Below are 24,136 nucleotides of genomic sequence, written 5' to 3'. Positions count from 1 at the left end.
ACTACAGTTATAAGGTTACTCAAGAATCTTCTAGAAACATCCTAGGGAGTTAGTGAAACTTTCAAGGATCTTAGTGAGGCCAACACATGGAAAAAGACCAGTCAGACATTAAGCATACACTAATTGAAATAAATAATAATATACAGGGATTCAACAGTAGACTGGAGGATTCTGATAATCAAAGTAATGACATGAAATATGAGGAAACAAACATCCAACCAGAAGAGTAAAAAGAAATAAGAATCCAAAAATATGAAGATAGTGTAAGGAGCCTCTGGGACTTCAAGTGTACCAACATTCATATTATGGGGGTGCCAGAATAAGAGAGAGCAAGATATTGAAAACCTATTTGAAGAAATAATGACAGAAAACTTCCCCTACCTGGTGAAAGAAATAGACTTACAAGTCCAGGAAGCACAGAGAGTCCCATACAAGAGGAAGCCAAAGAGGACCACACCAAGACACATCACAATTAAAATGACAAGGGCTAAAGACAAAAAATCTTAAGAGCAGCAAGAGAAAAGAAGTTAGTTACCTACAACTGAATGCCCATACGACTGACTGTCAGCTGATTTCTCAACAGAAACTATGTAGGCCAGAGGGAGTGGCAAGAAATATTCCAAGTGATAAATAGCAAGGACCTAAAACCAAGATTACTCTACCCAGCAAAGCTATCATTTAGAATTGAAGGTCAGATAAAGAGCTTCACAGACAAGAAAAAGCTAAAGGAGTTCATCACCACCAAACCAGTATTATATGAAATGTTGAAGGGTATTCTTTAAGAAGAGGAAGAAGAAAAAGATAAAAAAATATGAACAACAAAATGGCAACAAATAAATACCTATCAACAATTGAATCTAAAAATCAAAAGAAATGAATAAGAAATCTAATGAACAGAATAAACGAATAAACTGGTGAATAAAATAGAATCAGAGGCATGGAAATGAAACAGACTGACAATTCTCAGAGAGAAGGGGGGTGGGGTTGGAAGAGATTAAACAAAGATCTTATATGTATATATGCATTACCTAGGGACACAGACAATAGGGTGGTGAAGGCCTGGGGCAGGGCTGGAGCCAGGTGGAAGGAGACAATGGGGGGGGGCATCTGTAATAATCTCAACAATAAAGATTTAAAAATATATAAAATAAAAAATAAATTTTAAAAAAAGATGTAGTACAAAAAAAGAATGTTGAGCCCTAGCTGGTTTGGCTCTGTGAATAGAGTGTCGGCCTGCGGAATAAAGGGTCCCAGATTCAATTCTGGTCAAGGGCATATGCCCAGGTTGTGGGCTCAGTCCCCAGTGTGGGGCATGCACAAGGTAGCCGATCAATGATTCTCTCTCATCATTGATTCTCTCTCTCCCTCTTCCTTCCTCTCTGAGATCAATAAAAAAAAATATATTTTTTAAAAAAGCATCTTGCTGATAATTTGATTATGAGTTAGGCTGTCTGCTCACCTATGACCCTGCCACAGTCTGGAAGGCAAGGAGAGGCTGCAGCTGAGCTTGGGTGAGCCTCTCAGGCAGTCTCCTTTTCACTTGGGAGGGCAGCAGGTCACTTTCAGAACCCTGGACAGCACCCAGGACTGGCTTCCCACTTGGGGTCCTAGAATAGCACCCAGGCCCAGGAAGGAATAACCAGGAAGGGGTAGATATCACTTGCAAAATGCTCCCCATGATAAGCTCACATTGATTTCTGGATACCCAGTGAGGAAGGTTGGGTTCACTCAGGCATGTAGAGAACATGCCCCAGCAATGAGCCTCCTGTCCTGGTCCTCTGACACCAAGCCAGCCTGTCCCTTCCCCCGCACACCCACCCTGAGCCCTGGAACCTGAGGCTCCACCACACCCCGCTCCCTGCAGCCATGAAGATCAGGTACCGAGAAGCTGAGCTCAAGCTCCCTGTCCTACCAGGGGATATTAATGACGGTGAAGTCCCAGCCCTGCCTCTGACTGTGGCCGTGAGCAAGTCACGCCCATCTCTGGCCTCGTTGTCCCATCCACAAAATGGGCAACCTAAAACCTTCCAGCCAGGTTGTGGTGAGGGGTCAGGGGCTGTGTGTGTGAAGCTCCTAACACGAGACCACGTGCCAAGGACTAACAGCTGATACTTACCGAGCTTACTCGGTGCCAGGCACTCACTATGCTTTTTACATAGTCATTTGTTTTATCCTCATAACAACCCGAAGAGGTAAGTGAAAGGGTTAAAGAGGATAAAACGGGGCAAAGAAAAACGTATTTTGCTTAGCAGATACCTTGCAGAAAGCTTGCAGCCTTGAGCACAGCATAGCTCAGATAACCAGAAGACACCTGGCCTGGGAGGAACCAAGGACGGACCAGACCCTGCATCAGCAGAGCGGCTTGCAGCCAGCAAAAATTAATAAAAACCTATCTCTCCCTGCTCTCTCCGCTGATGCCTTTCTCGATCTCAGCCCACCTGCACCCAGGTGTCGGGAATAAAATCGCTTTCGATACGTTATGGCCTCATGTCATAGGTGCGCGAACCTGGCCCACTCCGGACCTTTCAGTGAGGATTAGTACCATCGCCATTTCACGGATGGGGAAACTGAGGTCACTCAAGTCTGGCCTTTGGGCCCCAGGGAAAGGCAGCCACAACCATCACAGCCACTGGGGAAGGCCAGCTGCAAGGGGCCCCACCCACATTCCCAACCTGCTAACCCCAGGTCTCAACAGGGAAAGGGGTGTGCCCCAGGTCACCCAGGGATTCCAGGGCAAAGACAGGGTCAGAGCCCAGGCGCCCCTCACTCCAAGTCAGGGCTGGACTGACCCATCACACACTCTGATGAGACCAAGCGAGGTGAACCGAGGAGATAAACAAAGCTGTTGGGATCCCAGGGCTGGGCCCTCCCCTGAGGGAAGCAAACAGCTCAGCAGCAAAATCCACAGAGTGAAGTTTATTCCCAAGAAAGTTCCCCTCCCCCCTCCCCAGCCCAGGACAGAGACAGACAGGCTGGGGCCAAGATGGGGCTCCAGTGCCTGAGGGGCCCCTAAGAAACAGGGAAGGGCCCTGGCCCCCGCCAGGCGACACCGAGTCTGGCTCCCCCAGACCAGCTGAGTCCACCGCACGTCCTGCCCAGCCCTCGGGAGAGGGGAGGGGGCGCTGGCTCCCGGGTAGTTCCAAAGTGGAGTGTGAAAATAGAGAGATATATGTATTTTTATTCGCAGAGGGCAGTCTGGCGTGGCACTCACACCTCTGTCTGGAAGTCACCATCCGGTGGTTCTGTGGGCTCCCAGGCCGCTGCCCGGTGCAGGGCCAGCCGTTCTCGGGGCTTGGGGGGCAGTGAGCCCAGCGTCATAGACTTGAAGGTGCTCCAACTCTGATGTCGCCGATGTTGGGACAAGCTAGGACGCTCCCCCGGACTGGGTTTCTCCTGTGGAGGGAGCAGGAGGGGCCCATGGAGATGGAGCGATACCTTCTCACCCACTGCACAGAACAACAAACTGAGGAGGCCCAGAGAGAGCCAGTGATGCTAGTGATGCACGAAGTTACTAAGCAATCAGGTGCCAAAACAGGGTTCACATCCTGATCTGCCTGGCTCCAGACTTGGGGTCCTGACCCCTGTGCTCTGCCCACGCTCCTCAAGACCACGGAGGAGCCCCCATCAATGCTCCCTATCCCCGTGCAACCCCAGAACTGTTGCTTATGGTATGGGTAGGCCCTTGGCGGGGGAGGCTGAGTTTGCCCAGGCAGGGGCGGTGGACAGAGCCCACTCACCCCCACCCAGCCCAGGGGGACTTACGCTGGACAGAGTCCGTTCGGTCGCCCCACCCGAGGACACACTCCAGCGCTTCTCCCTCTGTAACGGGGGCCATGGGTCAGGGTCTGACCCCCGCGGCCACTGCACCAGATTGGGCCCTGAGCTTCGGGCAGGGCAGCCACAGGAAGAGCCCTCACCTTGGCTGTGGACTGGCTGCGGTAGCGGTCGAAGGTGTGGAACTTCTGGTTAAGCTCGTGGTAGAGTTCCGAGTGCCGTTTCCGGGTGTGCATCACCTTCTGGGAGCCACAGGGCGTCAGAGGCGGTGCCCGCCTGGGGCAGCACCGTGAGCCAGCCCCACACTCAGGGCACTCGGCACCCTGGGTCCCCACATCCCTGACTGTTGCTGGCCCCTCTGGGACAAGGCCCAGCTCTCTCTTCACCCAGAGCTACGGAATAGGGCAGGGAGGGGATGCTGGGAGGACCCCACAGGTCAGGCTCTGCAGTGGGGCTTGGGCTAACTTCAGGAGTGGACCCTCCAGGGACAACCCCCACCCCCTCACCACACACATACACACAGCACTGACCTCAAAGTCCAGGTCTGAATACCGCAGCTTCTTCCTCTGGAAGGAGCAGCAAGGAGGCCGTGAAGGAGAAGAAAGTTTATTACCACACGCAGGGGCTGCCCACTGCCTGTGCCCAGGAGCTCAGAATCCTTAAAAGGCAGCCCCCGGGGTTGTGGGGAGAGGGGCTGAGGCCTGGGGGACGAGGAGGAGAGGAGCCGAGGCACTACCCTGCCACAGGGCTGCAGCTCTGCCCCAGGCCACCCTGCAATGCAACATGCAGGCAGACGCTCACAGGAGGCACACACTGGCACACTCGCAGACACGCAGCCGCACATGGGGCCAATGTCCCAGTACAGACTCCCAAGGGGGCAGGGACATGATTCCCACACGGGGCCACAGAGCAGACGCTCCTGCCTCCGTGCCCTGGATTCTACCCCTCTGCCCGCCTTGCCCTTTTCTCCTTGCCAGCCCCGGGCTCCCCTCCCCCCAGAGCCCTCCATTTGTCCAGCAAACACAGGGCGAGGGTTTTTAGTCCTTTTAACCCTGCCTTGCCCTTTTTCCTCAAAAACCAGGCCCCAGCTCCCTGGCCTCCCCATCCCCTCACTGGCCTCTCTGGCCCTCATTTGCCCAAGACCCACCTCCAAGGCCCTAAACAACCCACTCAGTGTCCAGTGCCACCCAAGGAGGAGGCCTTCGAGTCTCAGAATGTTGGCACGGAGCACTCACGAAACCAAGGCCAACTTTCCCCGGTTACATTGGGGAAACTGAGGTCCGTTGAGGAGAAGGGACTTGCCCCAAGGCCCTCAAGGATGCCGCTAAAACACCATCTAGCTCTCCCAAGTCCCAGGCCTGCAGACATGTCCCCCACCACTGGCCTTCAGGGCACCACTCCCCTGGCTGCCTGCTTTCCTCCACCGGCTTCCCCAGCACTAGGCCCTGCACGTCTGCCCTGGACCTCCTCCTGCATGTGTGTTCCCCCTGCTCCCAGCCACGCCTCTATTTCTGGAGGCAGCACACCTCTCCCTTCCCAATGCCCACAGCTGTGCCCAATGGAATGAATTCAGAACACCCCCCCGCCCCCCGCCCCCCGCAAATCCACTCCTCCACCTCTGCCTTCTTGCAGTTATGCACACCAGAACTTGGGATGCCATCATTGACCCCTAAAGATGCTGCCACATTTATTGCCACCTCCCACACAAGGAGCCCAATGCTGGCCCCTCCTGTGTGGTCCAACCATAGGCAGGTGTCCACAGACGGAAACCATGATGCTGAGCTCACCCCCAAGCCCAATGCCGGTACTGGGTTTTGTCTTTGTTACGCCTTCCTGTTTTGCCATCTGTAACAGGAGCAGGCACCAAATGTTCAAGAAACATTTTGGGAAAAAATCTAAACTTGTGAAGCTCCTCGATGCTAACTTAACTTCCTTCGTGCGGAGGATGGGGAGCAGGATTCTGAGGCCGAGCATGAGCAGCCAACGGTGTCTGAGCCCTGACTCCTGCCCCCTTCCTTACCCCTCATCCCTCCAACTAGAATGTTCCAGAGTTCTGTATCACTACCGTCTGCCTGTTCCCAGTGACTCTGTCTGTGCAGGGAGCAGGTCTGAGGAGGCCAGAGGGAACGTGGGGCATCCACAGAAGCCACACAGGTGGGCAGAGAGCGGGGCTGACATTTTCTCAGAAAGGGGAGGGTCAGTTGCCACAGGCCGACAGGCCGTGCTGAGGCTGATTCAGGGATGATGACCGCAGCGATCCCCAATCATCTAGCACTTTCTACCCGCCCCACAGAGATCAATGTTTTATGTCACTCAATTAGTCTTCACAGCAACTCCATCCACAAAGAAGTTGCTGTTATCTCCACTTTACAAATGAGGAAACGGAGGCTCAGAGATATGAATGCTAAGCGAGATCTACTGAGGCTCAGAGAGAGATTTTGCTCAACATCTCACTGCTGACCAGAGCGCTCTGACCTGAACCCAGATCTGTGTGACCAGGAGGCCCAGGCTCTCAGGCCCCTTAAAGGGAGACCCATTCTAACCGTTCACCCCCAAGCAGGCACTAAAGCAAGTGAGAATGCATCGAACAGGGCACCCTCAGAGCGTGAAGTCCAAGCCCCCTTGAGGAGTTCAGAGGAGCCAGGATTCCCGTGGATTTGCCGTGGACACGAACAGAGGAAGAGATGCACAGCGATTTGGTACAAAGATGCTGCTCTGGGGCAGTTGCTGGCTGTCCCTTCCTGGCTGCTGCCTAGGACTTAGTCTCAGGCACCCGGTGGCAGGCCTCCCAGGCACTACAGTCCCTTACCTCCAAGGAACCCAGCTTCATGGTGGAGCCGGGCACAGTGCGGGGCATGGTCCGGCTGCGCTCTCCCGGCTCGGGCACTTGGCGGACGCTGGGCGTCGGTGGTGGCGGTTGGAAGGTCATCCCATAGGGGTTCTGTAGAGACCCATAGGCAGGGCCCAGCCCCAGGCCCGAGTGGTCCACGGATAAGAAGCTGGGGTAGCCTTCGGTATGGGCCAACGCCTTGGCAGAGCGTCGGGGGGTGCCCTCGGGCCGGGTCCTTGGGGGATCCTCACCACCTCCACCCCCACCGCCAGGCTGCAGGCTCAGAGTCCTTCGGGGCAGCACCATGTAGTCCCCCTCGGAGCCCGGCTCGCCCGGCCGGAGCCACGTGAGGTCCAGCTGCCGCAGGCTGCCCTCCCCGCACATGTACACGGGGTTGGGCTCCTGGGGGGGCGGCGGCTCCCCCAGCCCTGGCGAGGCTGCCATGGGCATCAGGATGTTCCCAGGCAGCGTGGAGAAGCTGAGGCCACCCTCCGGACCCACAAGGCAGGACTTGGGCTCCTCGTCCTCATCCAGGGACAGGCGGGACAGGGTGCCCGTGATGGTGGACGGGTTGCAAGTGTTCACCTCCTTGAACAGAACTGGGGGCAGGAGTGGGAGGGAGGTAAGTTCTGGGGAGGAGGAACCCCAAGACGCCCCTGCCCAGACTGCTCAGGTACCAAGCCCCTGAGCTCAGATAGAGAAGGAAACTGGCGAGATGGCCGGATGATTGATACTCTCTCTCGCACCAGAGGAATTAAGAAAACAACTGGCCCACAGACCCACAGCAAGGCAGCGCACGGAACAAAGCCAAGGCCCAACTCCTACAGGCCAGCTCCTGACCTCTGACCCCACAGCCCTGAGGCTGTCACAGGGCCTTGCTCCTCCCCCTCCCTGGGCAGCTCCTCTCCAGGAAACAGAGCTGGAAAGGGAATCTGGTAAGAGCCCTGGAAATAATACTACACTGTAACAGCTACTATGTGCCAAGCACCCTGCTAGGCACTTGATGTCACCTAACCCATCTAAGGCTCAGAGAGGAAAACTGGCTGCCCAAAGGTACACAGTAGGTGTGTTCATAGCCTTGAATCCACTAAGGGCTGCCTGGCTCTAAAGCTAAACTCTACAGTCAGACCCCTATCGGGGCCTCCCACAGTAGGGCTGGGGGCCCTCCCTTCTTTGGCCTTCCCCAGGGACCATGCTCAGCTCTGTGCCAGCAGACTCACCTGTCTGACAAGCCAGATCCACATCCTTTTCAAAGTCTGACTATAGGCAGAGAGGGACAGAGCAGGTGGGCAGAGAGAGAATCAATGTATCAGGGTGGGGGGGCTCGGTCCCCTCCCTACCCACCCAGAGGTGCTACCCAGGGCACACCCAACAGAGCCCCGGGGACCCCAGACATGTCCACTCCAACCCCACTTGACGGGTTTAAAAACTGAACGAGGGAAAGACTTGCCGAATGCCACCCAGTGGTCAGTGGCTGAGTCTGAACCAAACCTGGCCTCCGTCCCCTCCCTGCCATGGATGGAGAAGGTGAGGGGCCGGGAGCAGGGAAATGGGGGGGGGGGGCGTGCTCAGGACCCACCCTGCCAGGCCTCGTCACTCACCAGGATCTGCAGCTGCCCGTTCTTACACGAGTCAGGGGAGTCCTCGCTCTCATCGGCCCGGCACACGCCCATCTGGCACTTCACCACGTCCTGGACCTGGGGGCAGTGGGTGCCTGCTGGCCTGAGGCCGCCACAGGGCCCCTGGCCACAGCTGGCTGTGCCTCCCACCCAGCCACCCAGGCACCCAGCCACCCAGGGGTTTGGAAGGACAGAAGCACATCCAGCCTAGGGGAAGGCTGAGGGGAGCAGGGGAGCAGGGGATCAGGAGGCCAGGGACAAGGCTGCCCCGGGCTCTCAGCTTCCACATCCAGGGCTGCCCAGCCGGAGGCCTGGCCGGGGCCTCCATCCTGTCTGTGTGCACGTGGGGAGAAGCGAGCGCGCTGGCCTGGCGAGGCGGGTGCGAAAGGGCAGGAGGGGCCGGCCCACCTCGCGGCGCAGGAAGCAGTGCACGGCCGTGATGACGAAGCCCTGCGCAGAGTTGAAGACAGCGAAGAGAGCCTGGAAGAGCACGGAGCGGCGGTCTGTCATGGCCAGCACGGCGGACATCCAGGTGAGCGCCAGCAGGGGCAGCACCACGCAGGAGCTCCAGAGTGAGGCCCTGAGGACACAGCAGACGGTCCGTCAGGGTGACACCGGGAAACGGTGAGCTGCGCCAGGCCTGCACTGAGCCCGGGGCCCTGGAGCTGCGCAGGATGGACAGGGCCCCACACGCCAAGGCCTCAGTAATGTCCCAAAGCAGAGACGGGCTGAGGAGCTGGGGCCGGAGGAACAGAGACAGAAAGGAAGAGCTATGGGGCCGAGCAGGGACCGGAGACGTGGGGGGGCAGACACACAGACACGATGGGACTGAGCCACAGCCAGAGGCAGCATCAGGGACAGAGACGGAGAAGGTGGAACGGGGGCGGGGGGGGGGGGGGGGGAGGAGAAGGGAGACATTGCTGTGGCTTTCAGCTCCAATCTGTACAAAATCACAGCCTGGGCCACCTCCCCAGAGATTCTGGGAGAGGAAGACGAGGACAGGGACAGAGAGAGATGGCAGACACCGTGAGAGACTGAGGCAGGGGGAGACACACAGTCAGAAAGATTAAACAGGCAAAGCCACAGAGGGTGTCACAGAGCACAAATCTTTGGGGAGAAGATGGGGGCCAAGGCCGGTGCAACAAGAGGCTCCCCTCCCTTTCAGTTCCCCAAGGAGGGGGGCCCAGGCCCCCAGTGCCTGCTCAGAGGCCTGGGGATAAAAGCCGGGATCAGGGCCAAACCCACACATCCCTCGCCTCCTTGACGGGGAGGGCAGAGGGGAAAAAAGGCAGATGGGCCCTGCATCCAGCTACCAGCGCCAACCGCCCTCAGGGGTGCAGGAGGGCAGTGCTGCCCTGCTGGGCCAGGTGCCATACCAGCCCCCTCTGCCTCATGAACACCCCAGGTGGGAGAGTCAGGCAAGGGGGGATATACAGCTCTGGACAAGGCAGAAAGAGGGGCAGGGGGCCAAGATCTGTCCTTCGAAGAGCAGTGGGGAGCTGCTCAGCCTGGCGTGGGGGCAGGCACTGTGGTCTCCACAGCCCCCGAGGGCAGAGCCAAGACCAAGAGAGGCCTAATCACAGTCATAAGAGCTGCCATTGATTAGCCACCTATTCTCTGCCAGGCCCTACGCGGAACACTCTACATACATTAGTTCACACTGTGATCAAAACAACTCCAATAAACAGCCATGGGGATTATTATCCCAATTTACAGATGAAGAAACTGGAGTGCGCCCAGCTGGGCAGAGAGACCAAGCTGGGATGCAAACCCAGTTTGGCTGCCTCCAAAGCCCAGGCTTTTAACTGCTAGTTCTGACAGCCTGGGTCAGAGAGGCAGCTGGCAGCCCAAGTGACAACGAGCTTCCTACTCCACGGAGCTTCCCAGAATGGTGCCAGCCGCCTCCAGAGGCAGTGAGCTCCTGACCCTGGAAACGTGCAAGATAAAGCTGGACCCCGCCGGTCAGGGAGGACGAGACGGGTTCCTGGCCCTGGGCGGGAGGCTGGCCCTGAGGCCCTTGTGGATTTGTGCATGGTTGAAATTTTGAGATTCTCAGCTACCAGGGACAGGGGTATCTCAATGACAGAATTCTCTGCCTCCAAGATTCTCTATCTCCCAACTGGTTGAGATTCAATACCTCTATAATTCTAACTGTCAGATTCCATGACAGACGCTAAGGCTCTGATTCACATTCTAACTTTCTTAGCTTCCGACTATCTTATTCTAAGACTCTATCATTCTAATTCGAAGGTTCTATGGCCTCAAAAATTCTAAGGACTATGAGCTTCTGCAGGCGGAGGTGTAAGGGGGTCTCCAGCTGGGCCTGGACGAAACCTAAGCTGCAGTGAGCACAGGGGTGGGAGCAAAGGGTGGGCACAGGAACCCAGCATTTTCCAGGAAGCACAGACACTCACTCCCGATACCCTCTGCCATCTGGACACCAAGCTTTCCAGGGCACTGGGCCGATATCCCTCCTCCCCCCACCAAGGTCACTGCCCACCCACCTCCCCGCCCCCCCGTGGGGCACAACTAACATGGCGTTCCTGGCCGAGGCTGAGCTGAGCAGTGGGCTGGGGACCGCTCCACACGCTGAGCAGGGGAGGAGCAGGCTGGCCCAGGGGCACCGCTCCAACCTCGGGGGCAGCACAGACATGGGAGAAGGGGGGAAACACATGGGAAGTGGGAGGAGAGGGGCAGCGTGAGCCCCAGAGCAGGGTGGGAGGGGAGGGCAGGTGAGAGAAAGAGAGGTGGGTTAGGGCGGGCGAGGGGCTGCAGCTGAGCACTCCGGGCGCCCACCTGGCCGGCACCCTTGACGCGCCAAGATTAGGGAGCCCCGGTCAGTCGCATGGTCAAGCCCTGGCTCCAAGAGTGGCCAGAGCCCTCCCACCCTATCCCACTGCCCACAAGGCCAGGTCACAGAGACGTCCCCTTACCCGGCCCTCTGCTTCTTGGACTTGTCTGAGATGCCATCTCGAGCCATGAGCTTGTTGAAGACGATGATTCCGATGAGCATGTTCACCTGGGGGCCCCGTGGAGTGGGGTGAGGGAGACAGGATCACCAGGTGCCCTCCTGGCAGGGAAAGCCCCAGGTGGGAGCTGGAGTGCAGAGAGGAGTCGACCCCCGGGGCCACACCCCTCCCGGGACACTGAAGGGGCACATACCAGGACAATGACGGCTGCAGGGCCCACAAAGGCATAGAGCAGGCCACCCTCGAGGGAGAGCCAGCAGCTGGGGGAGGAGGGGAGAGTATCAGACACCCGAGCAGGCTGCTCCCCACCCTCAAATGCCATCCCTCAGAGCCTGCTGAGCTGCCGGGCCCACATTAGCAATGAGGCCAAGCCCCAGACAGCGTTAGAGGAGCCACTGGCTCTTGCCAAGCCTCAGTTTCCCCTCTAACAAAAGTGAAGACCATCAAGCCCAGCCCCCTGGGGATCAAACAAGGCAGACCCCTGAACTAGAGAGTTCTTAGAGATTAGCCAATCCCAGCACATCCGTTTACAACCAGGGAAACTGAGGCTCTGAGATGGGGAAGGATTTGCCCAAAGCCCCACAGCGGGTGTGGGCCAGAGGTACAGCCTGAAAGGCCGGAGGCCCTGTCTGGGGCCCTAACAGGTTCAGTAACCCCCACTGCCCACGACGGGAGGCCCACGTACTAGCTGGATGTACCGTATCCTTTGGTGCGGGTAAAGCCGACAGACACGGCCACCACCAGGGCAGGCAGACCTGGGGGAGAAGAGGAGCCAGACTGAGACGGCCAGTCCTCAGGGACCTCTCATCCTCCCAGACCCCAGCCCAGGTGGCTCTTGTGCCCACAGAAAGGGGCCATGGCCGAAGCTGAACCTATCTTGCTGCCCTGCCCCCGACGCCCATTGGCAGAGTCCAGCACGGGCCCTGCTCACCCCAGCCCAGGCAGAGAAAGCGCTTGCGAACAAGGCGGGTGCGCATCCGTCCAATGACGGCCAAGTAGGACTGCCAAGCCTCAGTGAGCACCCAGCAAAAGGAGGAGAGGAAGAAGAAGTGCAGGAAGGCGGCTGTCATGGTGCACACGCCCTACAAGGAGAGGAGAAGGAGGGAGTGGCCCTGAGCAGCAGCCAGGGTGGGAGGCGCCAGGCTTCCCACGCCCCGCGCTGGGCTGCCATAGCTGCCCACCCGAGCTCCGCCCCCCACAGAGCCCTGCCAGGCACCCCCGTCTTCCTGCACCCACACACAGCACGACACAGGCCTGGTGACATGCACACAGCATTCAGCATCCGAGAGGCGGTCGGGCAGGCTGCCCACACACAGATGGGGCTGGCAGGGAGGGGGACAGACAGGAGCGCCTGCTGCGTCACGGCCGGGCGGGCCCCACACCTGGCACTCACGGTGCTGGCCCTGTGCAGAGAAGGCTGAGGGGGGCATAAGGGACAGCCAGCCCAGGTCACCCACAGGCAGATGGCACAAAAGGCCTGGCTGAGGCTCTCCCGTGTCCAGAGACATGAGAAGGCTCAGGCTCCACAATGCCACCCGCCCACACATGTGCACACAGGCGCCTGACTCACGTAGACACTCACAGATGTACACAGACATCACTCGAGTACACACCCCCTCCTCTCCAACGCCGGCACGTATGCTCACACACAATTTCCCACACCCTCACCCAACACACAGCTGGAGTGTATAACAACATCCATCACCGAGGTGCATACACACAGACGCACGCGCCATCACCTGCAAACACTCTCTGCCCTCACTCCCCGTCACCCCACGCGCACTCCCTGATACCCCGGAGCCTGCACCTGCCTTGCTCAGCACCCGCGACTGGCCCACTAGGATCAGGATGTTAGACGCCAGGATGGACAGGCAGAAATTGAGCAAGATGATGGAGCGTTCAGATTTTATAAACCTGCGGGGACAGCAGGCAGAGACAGAGGAGCTGGCTGTCCCAGCCCAACCTGGGATGACTGGTCCCCTCCCACGCCATCTTCCCAGCATCCCACCTACCTCCAGAAGGCAGCGTAGATGGCAAGCAGGGTGAGCAGCGCCATGCAGGACACAGCACAGCCAATCACCAGGGGGACCGAGGGGGAGCCCGCCAGCTCCAGGGTCTGGGGAAGATGATCAGAGGTTCAGATGGGTCACCGGCAGTGGCAGGGCTGCCCTCCACCTCCCCACTCCCTGTGTGGTAGAGACTGGCTCCTGTGCCGTTGTCACAGCCACACACAGAAGGGGACTCACCGTTGTCCTCACAGGTACACAGAGCAGACCCAGTCACATACGTGGAGGCATGTTTATGCTCAGTCACCCACACTCTTGCACATTCAACCAGATACGCACATGTGTATAACACTCACAAATGCCCACCGCCACACACCCCCAGGCACATGTCATCACTGTGAGCACCATCCCAAGGGCACAGACTTCCATGGGCAGTCCCAGAAGTACAGCTGCTCAGACACACATGTGGGGTCACCAGGTCCCTTCCGACACTGTCACAGGTGGCCACTGGCAGCCCAGGCGCCTCCTCCCGGCCCAGCCCAGGCACCCCCGACTCACCAGGTCCTTGGGCGGCTGGGCCAGCACGGCAAAGGTGGACAGGTGCTGGCACTGGCAGCGGGTATGGGCTGCCTGGGTCTCCAGGGTCTGGCAGCTCTCGGTGTCCCAGTCCCCTGAGCTGGCATCTCTTAGGTGGGGGGAGAGGTGGAATGAGCCCCAGCCCAGCTTCATGGCCCCACCCCCAGCACTGGCCTCTGCCCAAAGAGGTGACTCCAGGGCAAGGCCATCCAAAAGGCAGGCCGTTGAGAGCCCTTCATCCCTTAGGCCAAGGATGGCACCAAGGAGCCCTCTGGCCTTCCACACAGAGCCCCTGCCCAACTCACGCTCTGGAGTAATCCCAGCTGGCGCAGTGGGGATCTGTGGTGCCCTGGGGAGCAGAAGACATGAGTGCAGTGTGGGCCAGGGGGCTCACCACCCTGACCACCATCCGCCCTGCCACGCAAGCCCCACAGGCCAGAGGGTCAGCCTGCCATTGTGCACACCACCTCCCCCTCAGATAGGCCTTTGGCCGCCCACGTTGGGGTCTTCCCAGGGTCCTGCCGAGCCCCCACTCACATTAATGATGTAGGAGAGCTCCACTGTGATGAGGGGCTCAGCTGGTGGCTGTGTGGGGGGCCGTACAGTCACTGTCATCACCCGGGATGTGACGGCCAGTGGGGGCCTGGGGACAGGTTCTGAGGTCAGCTCCTGCCAGCAGGTGCCCAGGCCCAGTCAGGAACCCTGAAGGTGCTTTGGATGGGGGTAGGGGGCTGCCAGGGGTCAAGTCCAGGGAGAGGCCTAGAGCTCAGGTGGGCCCAGGATTTCGGGTGCGATCTGGAGCTCAGTCCAACACCCCCTGAACCGCAGGGAAGCCTCTGGGAGCTTCATAGACATCTTTGAGAAGCACCTGTATGCAGAGCCAGGCGAGGGGTCCCTGAGGCTGCAGGAGGGTGCAGCTGGACCTCTCTGTGGCCGGCACAGGCTCGGTCCGCCTCCTCTCTCCTGGAACTGCCTGGTCCCTCGGAAGCCCCCTCCACCCTTCCCCGGGACTCACCTGGGGGGCGGCAGGATGAGGCCCAGGGTGCGGTACAGCACAGCACCAATCACAAAGTAGGAGGCAGAATCCTCGGGGTCTGCCGGGAGGAGGCGCTGATGGGAGTAGCCTGGACCAGGGGGCACTGTTCCTGGGCCCCTCCCCCTGGCAGGGCTGCTGGAAGCTGCAGAGGCAGCTGGCTTCCCTGGGGAGGAGAGGCTGAGCACCTCCTTGGGCAGGAAGAGGCGGTCCTCCGAGTGCCGCACCCAGTCCTTCATGCCCCTGCGGCCCCGCATGGGGAATGTGATGTCGCTGGACACTGCCGAGACGGGCTCTCGCTGAATGCTGATCACTGCAGGGGGACGGGGCGGGGGGCAGCAGAGACAGACAGACACATAGAGGGCAGGCACAAAGGAGAGAGACATGTGGAGGAGACACACCAGGAAAGCAGATGCAGACACCAAGATCGGTACCAACCCAGAGGTGCAGAGACCCACACACAGAGAAACACAACACAGAGACAAAGGAGGGGAAGGAACATGGAGAGAAAGATACAAATAAGGAGTTAAATACAGAAAAGACAGGGCCCAAGAGAGGGCGGGACAGGAGCAGCCTCAGAACCCACCCCTCTTCCACGGGGGCCTGGGTCCCACAGCCAGCACCCTCCCCCCACCAGCCTCCTGTACCCAAGTTGTCCGTGACAATCAAGGAGCTCTGAAAGGCCTTGAGCGCATCGCCCACCAGGTGAATGAAGTCCTCCACCACCCGGAGTAGGTGCACAGAGCCAGGGGACACCTGGGGACAGGAGGCAGGTAAGGGTCCAAGACGGAGGTGAGCCACGGGGCAGGAAGCCTAGAAGCCCAGCCCCTCACCTGCTGAGCATCATCCCACTTGTCCTTGTTTTCCGCGTCCACCATGAAGCTCACCACCTGGAAGAAGCGCTGGGGGGCGAGCAGTGAGTGTCAGGAAGCCTCCGGGCCAAGAGCGTCCCCGTCACACTTCCCAGCCACACCTCCACCCCCAGCGGACTCTGCCATCGGGCCCAGACTCGTCGTTCGGTCTGGCGGTTCCGCTCCCTCGGCCTTCCTCCCCTCCGGCCAGGCAGGGAGGTACCTGCACGTCATCCGCTGAGGGCACGTAGGTGGCCCTCTTGAAGGTGTCAGTGACGTTCCTCAGGATGTCCACAGAGAAGAGCAGGTCTCCGCTGTAGTACGTGCGCCGGGCCAGCAGCTCCTGCAGGCTGCGCACCACCTGCGACATGCCCTCCCCCGCCAGCATGCGCTGCCCCTTGGCCAGGTGCTCCCGAAGCTGCAGGGGACAGGTGGGCTGCTGTCATCGGAGTGTCGGGAGCTGGGACCACCCCGGCCGGGCCCATCCCACTCCAGGCCGCCCACTGTCTGCATTGGGAGGAAAGAGACGCGGGGGGGGGGGGGGGGGGGGGGCGGGGCGGGCAGAGATGCTCAAAGGAACTCATGGAGAGACAGAGTTGGAGAAAGAGACCCATAGAGAGAATCTCTAAAGATACTTTTAAAAGGCTGAAAGAGAAATAGCTAGTGAAGGAAGGTGCTCAGATGTACATATAAAGATGATAAGCGTGATACAGGATAGGGTATCCCCCATCCCAAAAAGGGTCAGGCGCACTCTGGACTGTAGCTCATTATATTCATATTCATATTCATATCCTCTCTCTCTCTCTCTCTCTCTCTCTCTCTCAAGTGTAGCTCCTTATATTCATATTCCTTCTCTCTCTCTCTCCTCTCTCTCTCTCTCTCTCTCTCTCTCTCTCTCTCTCATACAAGTTCCAAACGCAAGCACACAACTAATACCAATTATACTCAGACAAGCAAGTACACACAGGCCACATTCACTGACAACATTCTTACCCCGACACAGGCCCTAAGTTGGGCACTGGGGACACAAAAATAAATTCAACTTTGTCCCTTGGCCATCAAGGAGCTCCCAGTCTAGCAGGACAGCACTCATTACACTTAATGACTGAAGAGCATTCATTACACTTAATGACTGAAAAGCTGAAGGAACAGAGGTAGGCACCAGGGATAAGGGAACACTCATGAGAGTTAGGCCTTGAGATATGAGTAGGAGTTTGCCAGACAAGGAGAGGCACAGCCAGGCAGAAGTGAGCACAGTGTATATATGCCAAGGCACATGGGCATGTGTGAGAATGAAACTCCCTCCGCCCCCTACGAGCATCTGGGGTAGATCTTGTGCGGCCCCAGCCCAGCAGGGAACACTCACTGACAGATACAGGTAGCGGTACTCGTGGGAGATGCAGCGGGCAAAGCTGGGCAGCCCCCAGTATGCCACGCCCTGGGCACTGAGGAGACAGCGGCGGCTGGCAGACCCTGCAGGGGACAGGACAGAGGGCTGGGCGTGGGAGCTGAGCTCTCGCCCACTTCATTCTGCACCTCAGGGTGATCCAAGAAGCTGGAAACCCAGAAGGGGGCAGCAAGAGTGACAGGCGTGGGGGCCGGAGGGGGAGCACCTGCCCCTCACCTGAGGCATTGGGGGGACACTTGTTGTAGATGATCTCGCCCGCAGCCGCCTTCTTCCACGTCATCAGCATCACGTACTCGTCCCTGCACATCTCATGGAAAGCTGTGGGTACAGGGACGGGGCTCAGCCAGGCCCACATGCTTGTTCCCCAGCCCCCAGGGTCCTGCGAGCAATACCTGGGCACCTCTTCTCACTGCAGGGCTTCACCTCCTCTCCGGTGCCCTCGCAGGGATAGCCCTGCGTGCCCGTGGCCTGGCACATGCGGAAGCGACGCTGCCAGCCCGTGTCACACGTCTTGGAGCACAGGCTCCACGAGTTCCATGGCCCCCACTTGCCATCTGTGGCTATAGGAGAGGAGGGGGCATTGAACGGCCTCAGGTGCCCCCAGGGCCGGAATGGCCACCTGCCGCCCTTGCAAGCACTCACCGGGACACTCAAGGTTGCCGCACTCGCGGGTGTCAGTGAGGGCCCCCGGACACGTGGCCCAGGCTGGACCTGCCACACTGCACTTCCGGCTGCGCTGCTGGGTCCCGTTGGCACAGGACGTGGAGCAAGGGCTCCAGGGACCCCATTCTAGCCACTGACCTTCCACTGCATGGGGAGACACAAGCAGGGGCGGCCGTTGAGCGAGGGGTGTGGGAACTGGTGGGGGCAGAGCACCGCAGGGAGATGGCAGGGCCTGCTAGCACTGGTACTAGAGTCAGGCCAAACCCACTAGAGAGGGGAGGATGAAGAGGGGGGAGTGGAGGGTGAAAGGGGGCTGGAGTGAGCAGGTGGTGCCCGGGCTGGGTACCGCCTGCTTGTCACCAGCTCCAAGGACTCAAGGCACCTCTCCACTCAGCATTAGGCACACATTCTTTTGGCTGGGGAAACGGGCGGCCTTCTGATCGATCTTTCTCTAACTTAGGCCCAGCTTCGTGTCCTTCCACAGCCCAGGAGGCCATGAGCACCAAAGCGCTACGAACAGCAAGGGTAGCCCAGGACTCGGGGGAAGGGCACTGGCAAGCAGACCCCCTTGGATGGGGTCACCATATGCCAATTCCAACCAGGTTGGGCCAGGTCACCTCCCCCGCTGACCGTCTCCCCATGCTTGGTCATGGGGCCCCCAGAGGCAGGGCACAGGACGTGACTGCCTCCTCCGAGTCTCCCGACCCCAACCCCCACCCGGCTGGGCATCGCCCGCCTGGAAGCCCCTGGGCGCTACTGACCCGGGCAGGCAGCCATGCTGCAGAGCTTAGTCTGCAGCTCGGGACCCTCGCAGGCCTTGCCGCCGTGCTGGGGGGGCACGCAGGTCCGCATCCGGCTCCGGGACCCCCGCCCGCAGCTGCGGGAGCACAGGCTCCAGGACCCCCACTCCTCCCACACGCCGTGCACTGCAAGGAAGCACGTGGCTGGGGGCTAGGCTGCACCTTGGCCCCGCCCACTGCCCATCCACCCACCAATCAGGAGCTCCGGCAGTTCTGCGACCGCTCCTCATTGGCTCTGTCCTGGGCCCCACCCTTTGGAGGGGCGGGAGGTGTGGATGACAACAGTTTATAGTCCCAACTCACACTGGACACCCAGACAGGAGCCTGGGATCGGCCCAGAAGGGGAGGAGGGGATCCTCTCCTGGGAGCACAGGGAAGACCAGGAAAAGACTCAAGACCTACACGTACCCTACCCTACTGTATCCCTCCCCAGCCCCAGACCCAGAGCCAGAAGCCAACACAGCAGGCCTGGAGCAGAAGTGCCCCTCTGGCCCCAAGCGCATGGACACACAAATAGACGTGAACCTCTACGTGGACACGGACACAAGAGCTCACTCCAGAACACAGCTTTGCCCCAGCCCTTTGCAAGCTCTGCCACACTCCCAGGTATTAAGTCCCCCTTCCCAGGTAGCCCTACTTTAATTCTACAGCCAGGCCAGGCACCATTGCACTCCCTCAGGGCATGAGGAGCAGGACTGCGCCAGCGGCCCCAGCCCAGGACTCCCCCTCCCAGCAGGCACATGCACACTCTCAGCTCCATGCTGAACTGGGGAAGGCTTCGGGGGCCACAGGAGGCTCCCTGGGAGTGGGGTGGGGAATCAGAGGAGGGAAGGGATGATCAGGGACAGTTTCTTTCTTTCTTTTTTTTAAGGTCATTTGTCTTAGATCATGAATGACAGGCTGAATTTTAATAGTCCTGGTGGAAACGGTGGGGAATAGGACGAGAATAAGGAAATACAGGGCAGTGGGAAAGTGCAGGGGTGCTGGTGTGGTCAGAGCATAGGGAACACGAAGGGCAAGGAGGGTAAAAAGATAAGCTGATTACCAGGCCCCAGGCACCTGGGGAGTGATGTGCCCAGAACCCAGCCCACTGGTGTGGGCCTTGGTCTGATCCATCTATGTCCCCAGTGCCCTGGGTGGGGCTGGGCACAGCGTGGGGGACAGTCAGATTTGCTGAACGAAAGGAAGATTGACCTGCCCAAGTCCCAGGGGGGCCCTCACCTGCGGGCAGACCGTGCGGGGAGGATGGGCATACCTGGGCAAGTGGCTGAATTGTTGCAGGGCCGGGTCTCCCGCAGAGGCCCGCTGCACAGGGTCCCATAGGGGGAGGACACACAGGAGCGGGTCCGCACCTGCAGACCCTGCCCACACGTCAGGGAACACACGCTCCACGGGGACCACTCCTCAGCCGCTGGGTCACCTACAAGAGAGGGGCAGCATCGGCGGCAGGGGGCACCTTCCAAGCATCCAGTCTCACAGGAATCCTCCTACCCTGACCCCAAGTGGCAAGCCCTTCAGGAGGCAACCCAGCCCTGCCCACAGGCCTCACGTGGCAGAAAGATGCGACTGAGCTCCGGAACATAGACACAGACGGGCACATGCCAAGCACACATGCCACCGGAAGCCACACAGTCGGGCCCCCGCCGCAGAGGAAGGGAGGCGGGCCCGAGTTACCTGTCTGTGCCAGGTATACCCCAGGCTCATCCGCAGACCTCGGCCACTGGGTTTTCACCTTTGGTTCCTCTTCCGGCTCCTCACCTGGAACACGGAGGTGGTGGCAGGGGCTTAGCCAAGGCCAGCTCCGTCCTGCCAGAACGGCACAGAGAGGGCAGCCTCGCTCGCCCTCAGCCTGAGGGTCCGGAACCAACTGCAGACGATGCTGAGAGAGCATCAAGTCCTGCCCCCTGCCCCACCACCACCATTTCACAGATAAGGAAACAGGCTCAGAAGGCCAAACAGGACTCGCCCACAACCTCACAACTTTCTTTTCCTCCTCTTGCCTCAGGCAGACTGGGGAGCATGGAGGGGAGTGGCCACTCCTTCGGAGCTCTGGGAGACTCCTGTGCCGTGCTGGCCACACCCACCTCTTTAACCCTCCCCAGGGAAGTAGGGACCCCCTCTCGGTTTAGAGATGGGGAAACTGAGGGCTAGAGAGGGGAAGTGACTTGTCCAAGACCGCACAACTTGTGAGCCGGAAACCCACGCTCTTGGAAACCCCCTCACATGGCTGATTCCAAGGGCTGACAAACACCCAAGCCGGGCAGCTGTGACCACCCGCAAGCCTGCCCCTGGGGCACGGTTCACGCCAAGCCAGGGCTGGGTCTGGGGCCTGGATGTGGCTCCCCAGGCAGCATTGGACTGTGACCTGAAGGCCCAGGTCAGAAGGCAGTTCCCCTGAGACTCAGGGCTTAGGGCAGGTGCCCACATCCAGCTGGCCCTCCTTTGCACTGCCCCTTCGGCCAGCAGCAATGCTGCCTCAGCCCAACCTCACAGGGCTCTCGGCCTTGGCAGCGCCACCAGCGCTGGAGGAGGGGCTGGGAGCTCCCGTTCTCCAAAGCTGGCTCCTCCTGCTCAGACCCGAGCTCAGCCAGGCCCTGCCCCACAGGCTGGGAGCAGGGATGGGCAGACACGAGTGCAGAGGGCGAAGACCCAACTCATGTAGAGGCTGCTGGGCAAGTGGGGCTGGAACAGCATCTGGGGCCCGGGCTCAGCCCACGCTGTCCCCAGACCAGAAGGCACTCCCCTCCTCAACCCCCAGGCCCTCTCCTGTTTCTAAAAGCCTCGCCAGCACACAACAGGCACTGCGTTTAAGGCAGCGGTCCTCAACCTGTGGGTCGCGACCCCTTTGGGGGTCGAACGACCCTTTCACAGGGGTCGCCTAAGACCATCCTGCATATCAGATATTTACATGACGATTCATAACAGTAGCAACATGACAGTTCTGAAGTAGCAACGAAAATAATTTTATGGTTGGGTCACAACATGAGGAACTGTACTTAAAGGGCCAGAAGGTTGAGAACCACTGGTTTAAGGGAACCCAAGAGGGCTGTGCTCTTCCTGGCCCCTGGCGCCCAGTCCAGGCTCTGCGTCTGAGAGCAGCTCTTCCTGACGGGCATGAAGAGTGGCCACCTGAGGAAACTGCTGTCCAGGGGGCCTTCCACTGCCACTCAGCCCAGCATCTAGTCTCATCAGCCAGGCCCTTCGCTCCACTTTAGCCGCCAGTCCTAAGACCAGCTCTGCACCCTCCCCAGAACTTCACCATCTCTGCCTGCGGACCCACAAACATCTTTGGAGTCAGGCAAGCCTGGATCCCGACTGGGGCGTGGACACTGCCCAGCTGTGTGACCCTGGGCAAGCGTCGCTGCCTCTCTGACCTCCTTTTGACACAATGCTCCCTGACGGCAGGCCATGAAGCCCTCAGCACACAGCTCGCACATGGCGGATGCTCAGGAAGCAGGAGCTGTCTGGTTCATTTTTATCATCTCCCCTCCCCTCCCAACGTCCACCCCTCCTTCACCCACACATGCCACCCTTCAGCCCCCGGGCCTCCTCCCTTTGAACAGTATCTGAGGGGCCTCCTGGCCTCACTTTGGGCCCTACCTCCATTGGGACCACTGAGAAGGTGTTGGTGCCACGCCTGCCAGCTTCTGAATCTGCTCACCCGGCCCTCCCACCACACCCGCTCAGCCAGTCCCCCACCCCGGAGCCGTGTGACAAGCCGCCTTCTCCACACCCACCCCCGGGCTGCTGAAGACATCTACAGCTGTGCCAACTGGCACCACCACAGATTCAGGCTGCACATCCGCTGGGCACCCAGGCTTCTCAGCAGCCCTTCTCGGCTCCCTGCCTTCCCCACTCCCCACCTCGCTGGCTGTGTCGGACCTTGACCCCACTCCTCAAGCCCATCTCCATCCACTCCCTCGGCGACAAGCTCGCTACAGAAAAAGCAGACGCTATAATACAGGAGGACCACACACACACTTCCTGTCCCACGCCTCCACCTCCCAGCTTTCCTGCAGCTCTTCTCACAAAGGCCAGCCCCTCAGCTGGTCCCGCATCCCGCTCCTCCCGTCTTCCCAGGAGGGCTCCATCCATTCCCCCTCTCCCATCAGCATTCCCTCAGCATGTTCTCCTCACCGCAGCCCAGGAATGTGCCCAGGCTGCCTCCATTCCGAGGGGGGGGGCCCTCCTTTGACCCTCCAGCCTCCTCCGGCCACTGCCCTCCGGCTCCTCTTCGCCATCAAGGAGTGGTTCGCAGCTGGCACTCCGGTTTCTCACCTGCCACTTACGTCCTGGCTCAACTGTCACCTCGCCTGCTAATCCACTGCAGTCTGGCTTCTGACCGCATCTTTCTGCTGAAACCGTTCTTGACAAAGTCACCCAGGCCTCCTTGCTGCTCAATCCTACGGACACTTTGCAGGCCTCGTCTCACTTGACCCCTGGGCAGCATTTGTCCCTGTTCATTCTTCCTGCCTTGAAACACTCTTCCCTGACCCTCCTGCTCTCCTCCTGCCTCTCTGGCTCCTCGGGCCCAGTCTGCCTACTGGTCCATCTTCCTGCTGCTTCAGGCATCCACACTGTCCTGTTTTCACTGCACACTCTGGATCCCTCCTGCAGGCTTCATTAACCCCTCTGAATGGCTGCTGCCAAGCCATTATCCCAGACTCCCCCCGCCCCCTTCACTCCTATCTAGTCTGCTGCCTCCTGTACAAGTCTCCCGATGTGGGGGGAGGGCTCACACTCAGCATGTTCAAAACAGGATCATCATCTCCTCTCAAACCTCCACTGCTTGTTCCCCACCTTCTTTGCCTGGAAAACTCCTACTTGACCTTCAAAACCCACCTCAAATGATCCCTCATCTGTGAAGTCTTCTTTGTCCCCCACTTCCCAGGCAGAATTGGCTGTCCCCTCTTCTGTGTGCCCTCTCCTCACAGATGACTCCATCTTCTGACTGTCTGAACTTCCTCCCACCCATGAGCCGTTTGAAGGAAGGCTGTGGGTGAGCCATCTCCCTGGCCGCAGTGAACGCCCACACAGAATCCGGTCCAGGGAACTATCAATCAACACACTGCTCCTAAGCTTCCTCCCCCCACCTCATGGCAGGGTCACTGGAAACAGCCATTTATAATCTTGAACATCAGCTTTGCCCAGCAGCCATCCACCTACTTATTAATGAACCTGACAGCCATTTATGAATAAACATTCTAGAGAAGCCTTCAATCTGCTGCAAATCGAGCCAAGAATCCCCTTTTCCAGCTCCTGTTTTGGTGTCTTGACCATCATGATGTCTGTGACAAACCCCCCACCAGCCTGGCATCCGGGGAGACCGTCACGCAGGAAGCAGTGACAGAGCAGCCTGGCCTGCTTGTCGGGGACTCACTGCTTCCTGTGGCCTCCAGTCCTCTGCTCGGCACTCGCCAGCCCGGTGGAGGCCGGCCCCACAGTACAACCAGACATGATGGTGGTGTTTGCTCGAACCCACCCTCATTGAAAATCAGAACCTGTCCCAGGGCCAGCTGGAGTCCCTCTCCTAGGCTCCCGGCGGCCAGAGCTGAGAAGGAGGAGTCCAAGGCCACACAGCAGGGCCCGCACCACTGCCCTCCCTCC

The 24,136-nt window shown here is 59.1% G+C and overlaps 1 protein-coding gene across 8 annotated transcripts in view; it reads right to left on the bottom strand.

Annotated features, from left to right (window-relative positions):
* Positions 1-2,901: 2,901 nt before the first annotated feature.
* Positions 2,902-24,136, bottom strand: part of ADGRB2 (adhesion G protein-coupled receptor B2) — a 29,427-nt gene continuing 8,192 nt past the window's right edge. Inside the window, exons 2-30 of one of the 8 annotated variants that reach the window (XM_081088498.1) lie at positions 20,204-20,287; positions 19,785-19,949; positions 18,491-18,655; positions 17,709-17,873; positions 17,459-17,626; positions 17,283-17,384; positions 17,025-17,131; positions 15,882-16,076; positions 15,641-15,709; positions 15,455-15,563; positions 14,790-15,120; positions 14,312-14,417; positions 14,080-14,123; positions 13,757-13,883; positions 13,205-13,308; positions 13,004-13,106; positions 12,124-12,274; positions 11,878-11,947; positions 11,386-11,452; positions 11,157-11,242; positions 10,758-10,856; positions 8,632-8,803; positions 8,206-8,301; positions 7,825-7,864; positions 6,584-7,203; positions 4,305-4,340; positions 3,918-4,016; positions 3,763-3,819; positions 2,902-3,393 (exon numbers count right to left, since the gene is read on the bottom strand). In XM_081088498.1, coding sequence (XP_080944624.1) covers positions 3,208-3,393; positions 3,763-3,819; positions 3,918-4,016; positions 4,305-4,340; positions 6,584-7,203; positions 7,825-7,864; positions 8,206-8,301; positions 8,632-8,803; positions 10,758-10,856; positions 11,157-11,242; positions 11,386-11,452; positions 11,878-11,947; positions 12,124-12,274; positions 13,004-13,106; positions 13,205-13,308; positions 13,757-13,883; positions 14,080-14,123; positions 14,312-14,417; positions 14,790-15,120; positions 15,455-15,563; positions 15,641-15,709; positions 15,882-16,076; positions 17,025-17,131; positions 17,283-17,384; positions 17,459-17,626; positions 17,709-17,873; positions 18,491-18,655; positions 19,785-19,949; positions 20,204-20,287 — 3,923 coding nt within the window. In that variant the 3' untranslated portion in view covers positions 2,902-3,207. The remainder of the gene's footprint in view (positions 3,394-3,762; positions 3,820-3,917; positions 4,017-4,304; positions 4,341-6,583; positions 7,204-7,824; positions 7,865-8,205; positions 8,302-8,631; positions 8,804-10,757; positions 10,857-11,156; positions 11,243-11,385; positions 11,453-11,877; positions 11,948-12,123; positions 12,275-13,003; positions 13,107-13,204; positions 13,309-13,756; positions 13,884-14,079; positions 14,124-14,311; positions 14,418-14,789; positions 15,121-15,454; positions 15,564-15,640; positions 15,710-15,881; positions 16,077-17,024; positions 17,132-17,282; positions 17,385-17,458; positions 17,627-17,708; positions 17,874-18,490; positions 18,656-19,784; positions 19,950-20,203; positions 20,288-24,136) is intronic. The other 7 variants (XM_081088499.1, XM_081088493.1, XM_081088494.1 and 4 more) reach the window with 7 other exon arrangements.

Source organism: Myotis nattereri, assembly GCF_964212035.1.
Source record: "Myotis nattereri genome assembly, chromosome: 3".
NCBI lineage: Eukaryota > Metazoa > Chordata > Mammalia > Chiroptera > Vespertilionidae > Myotis > Myotis nattereri.
The sequence above is the reverse complement of the archived record's forward strand: the minus strand, read 5'-3'. Positions and strand labels throughout refer to the sequence as shown.